We start from the raw sequence: 8,816 nt of genomic DNA, 5'->3' as shown, positions 1-8,816 counted from the left end.
CCCAAACCTAGAGAAAGATATTAACATTCAAGTACGAGAAGATTATAGAACACTGAGCAGATTTAACTCAAAGAAGGCATTTAATAATTAAACTCCCAAAGGTCAAAGATAAAGAAAGGATCTTGAAAGCAGCAAGAAAAAAGAAACAACATAAAATGGAGCTCCAATATGTCTAGCAGCAGACTTTTCAGTGGAAACCTTACAGGCCAGGAGAGGGTGGCATGACATATTTAAAGTGCTGAAGGGAAAAAAATTCTATCCTAGAATAGTATATCTGGCAAAAATATCCTTTAAACATGAAGAAGAAATAAATACTTTCCCAGACAAGCAAAAACTGAGGGATTTCATAAACACCAGACCCACCCTCTAAGAAATGCTAAAGGGAGTACTTTAATCAGAAACTAGAGGATGTTGATGAGCAATAAGAAATCATCTGAAGGTACAAAACATCCTGGTAGTACTAAGTACACAGGAAAATATAGACTATTATAACACTGTAACACTATTATTACACTGTAAAACTGTAAACATAGACTATTATAACACTGTGTAAACTACCCTTCAGTAGAAACACTAAATAATGAACCAACAAAAAATAACTACAAAAACTTTTTGAGACATAGTACAATAAGATATAAATAGAAACACAAAAAGTTAAAAAGTGGGGGAAGAAGTTAAGTCATAGAGTTTTCATTAATTTTCTTTTTGCTTATTAGTTAGCTTATTTGTTTATGCAAGCCGTGTTATTATCAGCTTAAAATAATGGGTTATAATCCAAGCCTCATGATAATCAAAATAAAAAAACATACAATGGATACACACACAAAATAATTAAATCATACCACTACAGAAAATCATCTTCACTAAAAAGAAGACAGGAAGGAAGGAAAGAAGGAAGAGAATGTCACAAAACAACCAGAAAACAAAGAACAAAATGACAGGAATAAGTCATTACTTATCAAGGGTAACATTGAATGGAAATGGACTAAACTCTCCAATAAAAGACATAGAGTGGCTGAAGGGATTAAAAAAACCCCAAGACCCAATAACCTGTGGCCTATAAGAAACACACTTCACATATAAAGAGATACATAGTCTGAAAATAAAGGGATGGAAAAAAGATATTCTATGCCAATGGAAACCAAAAAAAGAGCAGGAGTAGCAATACTTATATCAGACAAAATAGATTTAAAGACAAAAACTATAAGAAGAGACAAAGAAGGTCACTATATAATGATAAAGGGGTCAATTCAGCAAGAGAATATAACAATCTTAAATATATATGTACCCAACACTGGAACACCCTGATATATAAGGCAAATATTTTTAGAGCTAAAGAGAGAGAAAGACCCCAATACAACAATAGCTGGAGACTTCAATACACATTTTCAGCACTAGACAGATCTTCAAGAGAGAAAATCAATAAAGAAACATCAGAGTTAATCTGCCCTATAGAACAAATGGACCTAATAGATATTTACAGATATTTCATTCAGTGGCTGCAAAATACACACTCTTTTCCTCAGCATATGGATTATTCTCAAAGGTCACAAAGCAAATCTGAAAACATTCAAAAAGTTGAAATAATATCAAGCATTTTCTCTGGCCACTATGGAATAAAACTAGAAATCAGTAACAGGAGGAACGTTGGTATCTATACAAACACATGGAAATTAAACAATATGCTCCTGAATGACCAGTGGGTCAATGAAGGGATTAAGAAGAAAATTGGAAAATTTCTTGAAACAAATGATAATGGAAACACAACATGTCAAAACCTATGGGATACAGTGAAAGCAGTACTAACAGGGAAGTGTATAGTTTTAAGCACCTACATCAAAAAAGAAGAAAAACTTCAAATAAATAACCTGATGATGCATCTTAAAGAGCTAGAAAAGCAAGAACAAATCAAACCCAAAATTAGTGGAAGAAGAAAAAGAAAGATCTGAGCAGAAATCAGTGAAATTGAAATGAAGAAAATGATACATTTATCTTTTTTTGAAAAGAGAAACAAAATTGACAAATCTTTAGCCAGACTATGAAAAAAATAAGATCCAAATAAATTAGAGATTAAAAAGGAGAAATTACAACAGATACTGTAGAAATTTAAAGGATCATCAGTGGCTACTTTGAGCAACTGTATGCCAATAAACTGGAAAACCTAGAAGAAAGGGATAAATTTCTAGATACATACAACCTTACCAAGGTTGACCTATAAAGAAACCCAAAACCTGAACAGTCCAATAACAAGTAATGAGATCAAAGCCATAATACAGTCTCCTAGCAAAGAACAGCCCAGGTCCCAGTGGCTTCACTGCTGAATTCTACCAAACATTTAAAGAATTAATACCAACCCTATTCAAACTGTTCCAAAAAATAGAGGAGGGAAATACTTCCACATTCATTATCAAGGTCAGTATTACCCTGTTACCAAAATCAGACAAAAACACATAAATAAAAGAAAACTACATGCCAATATCGCTAAGGAATATTGATGCACAAATCCTCAACAAAATACTAGCAAACCAAATTCAACAACACATTTAAAAATCATCTATCATGACCAAGTAGGATTTATTCTAGGGATGCAAGGATGGTTTAACATATGCAAATCAATCAATGGGATACATCATATCAACAGAATGAAGGACAAAACCATATGATTATTTTAGTTGATACTGAAAAAGCATTTGATAAAATTAAACATCCTTTCGTGATAACATTCCTCAAAAAATGGTGACAGAAGGAATATGCCTCAACATAATAAAAGTCATATAGGACAGACCAACAGCTAGTATCATAATGAATGGGGAAATACTGAAAGCCTTACCTCTAAGATCTGGAATTCAACAAGGATGTCCAAGTTCACCACTGTTATTTAACATAGTACTGGAAATTCTAGCTAGAGAAATCAGACAACAGAAAGAAATAAAGGGCATACAAATCGAAAAGGAAGAAGGAAAATTTTCTTTGTTTACAGATCTTGTTCACAGATGATCTTATGTTTTGAAAGACCTAGATTCTACCAAAAAAACTATTCGAACTGATAAAAAAAAATCTAGTAAAGTTGGAGGATACAAAATCAGTGTACAAAAATTAATAAAATGTATGTGCCAGCAGTGAACAATCAGAAAAAGAAATCAATCCCATTTACAATAGCTACAAATAAAATTAAATACCTATAAATAACCAAAGAAGTGAAATATATCTACCATGAACCTATGAAACACTGATGCAAGAAATTGAAGAGGACGCACAAAAAAATGGAAACGTATCTGATGTTCATGGATTAGAAGAATCGATATTGTTAAAATGTCCATACTACCCGGCAATCTGAACATTTAATGCAATTCCTATCAGAATATCAATGATATTTTTCACAGAAATGGAAAAAGTAAGGCTAAAATTTATATGGAACCAGAATAGTCAAAGCTATCCCGAGCACAAAGAACAAAATTGGATGGCTCACGTTACCTGAATTCAAATTATACTACAGAGTTATGGTAGCCAAAACAGCATGATACTGGAATAAAAAGAGACACATAGACCAATGGAACAAAACAGAGAACCCAGAAATAAGTCCATACATCTACAGTGAACTAATTTTTGACAAAGATGCCAACAACATACATTGGAGAAAGAATAATCAGAACAATTCAATACATGGTTCTGGGAAAACTGGATATCCATATGCAGAAGAATGAAACTTGTCCCCTATCTCTCATCATATAAAAAAATTGAACTAAAATGGATTAAAGAGTTAAATCTAAGACCTCAAACTATGAAACGACTAGAAGAAAACACTGGGGAGACTCTCCAGGACATTGGAATGAGCAAAGATTTCTTAATACCCCACAAGCATAGGGAACCAAAGCAAAAATGGACAAATAGAATCATGGCAAGCTAAAAACCTGTTGCACAGCAAAGGAAACAATCCACGAAGTAAAGCAACTACCCACAGAATGGGAGAAAATATTTTCAAACTACCCATCTGATAAGGGATTCATAACCACAATATATAAGGAGCTCAAACAGCTCTGTAGGAAAAAAATTAATAATCTGAATTTAAAATGGGCAAAATATCTGAATAAATGTTTCTCAAAAGAAGACATACAAATGGCAAACAGGTATATAAAAAGGTGCTCAACATCATTGATCATCAGAGAAATGCAAATCAAAACTACAATGAATATCATTTCACCCCACTTACAATGGCTTTTATTCAAAAGACAGGCTGTAACAAATGCTGGCAAGGATGTGGAGAAAAGGGAACCCTTGTACACTGTTGGTGGGAATGTAAATTAGTACAACCTTTATGGAGAACAGTTTGGAGGTGAAATAACTAAAAATAGAGGTACCATAGAATCCAGCAATCCCATTCCTAGGTATATATAGTTAAAAGAAAGGAAATCAGTATATCAAAGAGATATCTACATTCCTCTGTTTATTGCAGCACTATTCATAATAGCCAAGATTTGGAAGCAACATAACTGTCCATTAACAGATGAATGGATAAAACAAAATGGTACATATATACAAGAGGGTATTATTCAGCCATTAAAAAGAATGAGATTGAACTGGAGGTCATTATATTTAGTGAAATAAGCCAGGCACAGAAAGACAAATTTTGTATGTTCTCACATATTTGTGGGGGCTAAAAAATGAAAAAAGTTTAATTCATGGGAATAGAAAGTAGAAGAATAGTTACCAGGAACTGGGAAGTATAGTGTGTGTTGGGAATTATGGAGTGGAGTGGGGATGGTTAATAGGTAGAAAAAAATAGAAAGAATGAATAAGACCTAGTATTTGCTAGCACAGCAGGGTGATTAAGGTGAAAAATAATTTAATTGTACATCTTAAAATAACTAAAAGAACATAATTAGATTGTAACAAAGGAGAAATGCTTGAGGGGTGGATACCCAATTTATCCTGATGTGATTATTATACATTGCATGCTTGTATCAAAATATCTCATATAACCCATAAATATATACACCTACTGTATACTTATAAAAATTAAAAATAAAAATTTAAAAAGTGTCAAAAGTAAAAGACAAATAATTTTGAAAGCAGCAAGAGAAAAGCAACATGTTACCTTTGGGGAATCCCACCCATCAGCATATTTTTCAGCAGAAACTTTGCAGGATAGTAAAGAGTGGGATGATATATTCAAAAGCTGAAAGAAATAAACTGCCAACCAAGAATACTAAACCCAGCAAAACTATTCTCTACAAATGAAGAAGAGATAAAGACTTTCCCAGACAAACAAAACCGAAGGTTATCACTACTAGACTTGCCTTACAAGAAGTACTTAAGGGAGCTTTTCAAATTGAAACAAAATGATACTAAATAGCAACATAAAAGCATATGATAATGTAAATCTTAGTGGTAAAGGTAAATATATAGACACAAACAAAACAATGTAATACTGTGACAATGATGCATAAATTACTTTTCACCTTTGTGGAAATGTTAAAAGACAAATGTATTAAGAATAATTATGATCACAAAAATGTGTTAGTGGGTACACAATACAAAAAGAGGTAAATTTTGACATCAATAACATAAAGTGTGTTTGTAGAGGAGGGAAAATATAGTTTTTATAAGTGATTTGAGTTAGGTTGTTATTAAAACTTAAACTGTTATAACTATAAGAAGTTTTAGTTAAGCCTCATGAAAAAAAGAAAAAACCTACAGTAGGTACAAATAAGATAAAGAGAAACAAATCAAAGTATATCACTACAAAAATCTTCAAATCACAAAGGAAGATAGCAAGAGAGGAAGAGTGGAACAAAAGAACAACAAAACAGAAAACAACTAACAAAATGGCAATGATAAGTGTTTACCTATTTCTAATTACTTTAAATGTTAATGAATTAAACTCATCAGTCAAAAGATATAAAGTGGCTGAATAAATAAGATCACTTTTCCGCCCGCTCCCCACTCCCACTGAGTGCCGCTCAGGCTGCACCGTGCAGCCGTCGTCTCCCTTCAGTCGCCATCATTATTATCTACCGGGACCTCATCAGCCACGATGAGATGTTCTGCGACATCTACAAGATCCAGGAGATCATGGACGGGCTGTGCCTGGACGTGGAGGGGAAGATGGTCAGTAGGACAGAAGGTAACATTGATGACTCGCTCATTCGTGGAAATGCCTCCGCTGAAGGCCCCGAGGGCGAAGGTACCGAAAGCACAGTAATCACTGGTGTTGATATTGTCCTGAACCATCATCTGCAGGAAACAAGTTTCACAAAAGAAGCCTATAAGAAGTACATCAAAGATTACATAAAATCAATCAAAGGTAAACTTGAAGAACAGAGACCAGAAAGAGTAAAACCTTTTATGACAGGGGCTGCAGAACAAATCAAGCACATCCTTGCTAATTTCAAAAACTACCAGTTCTTCATTGGTGAAAACATGAATCCAGATGGCATGGTTGCTCTATTGGACTACCGTGAGGATGGTGTGACCCCATATATGATTTTCTTTAAGGATGGTTTAGAAATGGAAAAATGTTAACAAATTTGGCAATCACTTTGGACCTATCACCTGTCATCATAACTGGCTTCTGCTTGTCATCCACACAACACCAGGACTTAAGACAAATGGGACTGATGTCATCTTGAGCTCTTCATTTATTTTGACCGTGATTTATTTGGAGTGGAGGCATTGTTTTTAAGAAAAACATGTCATGTAGTTTGTCTAAAAATAAAATGCATTTAAACTAAAAAAAAAAAAAAAAAAAAAGACCAACAATATGCTGTCTACAAGAGGCTCACTCTAGATTTAAGTACACACATAGGCTGAAAGTAAAGGGATGAAAAAAATACGATTTAATGCAAATGGTAACCAAAAGACAGCAGGGATGGTGACTTTTAGACAAAGCAGACTTTATGTTAAAAAATACAAAAAACGATAAAGATCATTACATTAAAAAAGTGTCAATTCAATAGGAAGATATACAAATTAAAAAAATATATGTACCCAACATCAGAGCATGCACATAGATGGGGCAAACACTGATAAAGGGAAAAATATGCAGCAGTACAAGAATAGCAGGAGACTTTAATACTCCACTTTTAATAATGGATAGGTGATCCAGACAGAATATCAGTGAGGACACAGTAGACTTAAATAACACTGTAGACCAAATGGACTTCATAGACATACACAGAATGTTCTATCCAGCAGCAAAAGGATGTACATTGTTCTCAAGCACACATGAAACATTTTCCAGGACAGATCACGTGCTAGGTCACAAAACAAGTCTTAAAAGTCTTAAGAAAATGGAAATCACTTTTAAGTATCTTTTCTGACCACAATGGAATGAAACTAGAAACCAGTAACAAAAGAAAAACAAGAAAATTCACAAATACATGGGAATTAAACAACATGTTATTGAACTATTGAGTCAAAGAAGAAATCAATTAGAAAATAACCGCAAGACAAATGAAATTACAGCATAGCCACATTCACGGGATACAGCAGAAGCATACTAAGAGGGAAGTACTGATAAATGCTTAAATTATAAAAGAAGAAAGATCTCAATGACACAACCTAACTTTACCGTTACAGAATTAGAAAAAGAAGAAGAAACTAAGTCCAAATTTAGCTGAAGGAAGAGATAATAAAGATTATATAGAAATAAGTAAAATAGAGAACAGAAAACAATCAACAGAAGTAAGAATTGGTTTTTTGAAAAGATAAAATCAACAAACCCTTAACTAAGAAAAAAATGAGAGAAGACTCAAATAAATAAAATCAGAAAGAAAAGAAAAGACATTACAATTGATGCAATAGATGTTAAAAAGACCATAAGGGACTATAAGAACAATTATATACCACCAAATTAGACAGCCTAGAAGTAATGGATATCCTAAAAACCTACAACCTCACAAGACTGAATGAAGAAGAAATAGCCTAAATAGATTAATAACAAATAAGGAAATTGAATCAGGAATAAAAAATCTCCCAAGAAATACAAACCCAGGACCAGATGGCTTAAGAGATGAATACTACCAAACATCTAAAAATTGATACAGATTCTTCTTAATCTCGTCCAGAAAATAAAACAGTAGAGGACACTTCCAAACTCATTTTATGGGACCAGCATCACCCTGATACCAAAGTCAGAGAAAGAGACCACAAGAAAACTGCCGGTCAGTATCCCTGATGAATATGAATGTAAAAATCTCCAACAAAATATTAGCAAACCAAATTCAACAGTACCTTAAAAAGATCTTATACCATGAACAAGTGGAATTTATCCCTGGAATGCAAGAATGATTGAATACATGCAAATCAATTAACATGATACTATGTGATTCATTAACAGAATGAAGGATAAAAATATTAGATTTTCTATTCTTGTGTCCATTTTGATAAATTTTTAAAAGAAATTTTTGTATTTTATCTAAGTTTTCAAAAAAATTTGTGCACAATATTTGATAAAAGTTCTTTATTATTCTTTTAATGTCTGTAGAATCTGTAGTGATATTCCCGTTTTCATTCCTGCTATTAGTAATATGTATTGTTTCTCTTTTTTTCCTGCTCAGTACTAACTGAGCAGGAAAGATACTAACTTTGTTGAGCTTTTAAAGGGTTAACTTTTGTTAATTTTCTCTATTGTTTCTTTGTTGTTTATTTTTATTGATTTGTCCATATATTTATTATTTTCTTCCTTCTACTTACTTTGGATTTACTGTGATTTCTTTCTTTCCTAGCTTCTTAAAGTAGAAATCAGGTCACTGATTTTAGACCTTTCCCTTCCTTCCTTCTTCCCTCCCTCCCTTCTTTCTATTTTTCTTTCTCCC

The 8,816-nt window shown here is 33.0% G+C and overlaps 1 protein-coding gene across 1 annotated transcript; it reads left to right on the top strand.

Annotated features, from left to right (window-relative positions):
• Positions 1-6,024: 6,024 nt before the first annotated feature.
• Positions 6,025-6,724, top strand: LOC105466890 (translationally-controlled tumor protein-like). Its single transcript, XM_071068848.1, has one exon. The coding sequence runs from the start codon at positions 6,040-6,042 to the stop codon at positions 6,520-6,522; it is 483 nt and encodes a 160-aa protein (XP_070924949.1). The 5' UTR covers positions 6,025-6,039; the 3' UTR covers positions 6,523-6,724.
• Positions 6,725-8,816: the final 2,092 nt, after the last annotated feature.

This window comes from Macaca nemestrina, chromosome 9 (genome assembly GCF_043159975.1).
Source record: "Macaca nemestrina isolate mMacNem1 chromosome 9, mMacNem.hap1, whole genome shotgun sequence".
NCBI lineage: Eukaryota > Metazoa > Chordata > Mammalia > Primates > Cercopithecidae > Macaca > Macaca nemestrina.
The sequence above is the reverse complement of the archived record's forward strand: the minus strand, read 5'-3'. Positions and strand labels throughout refer to the sequence as shown.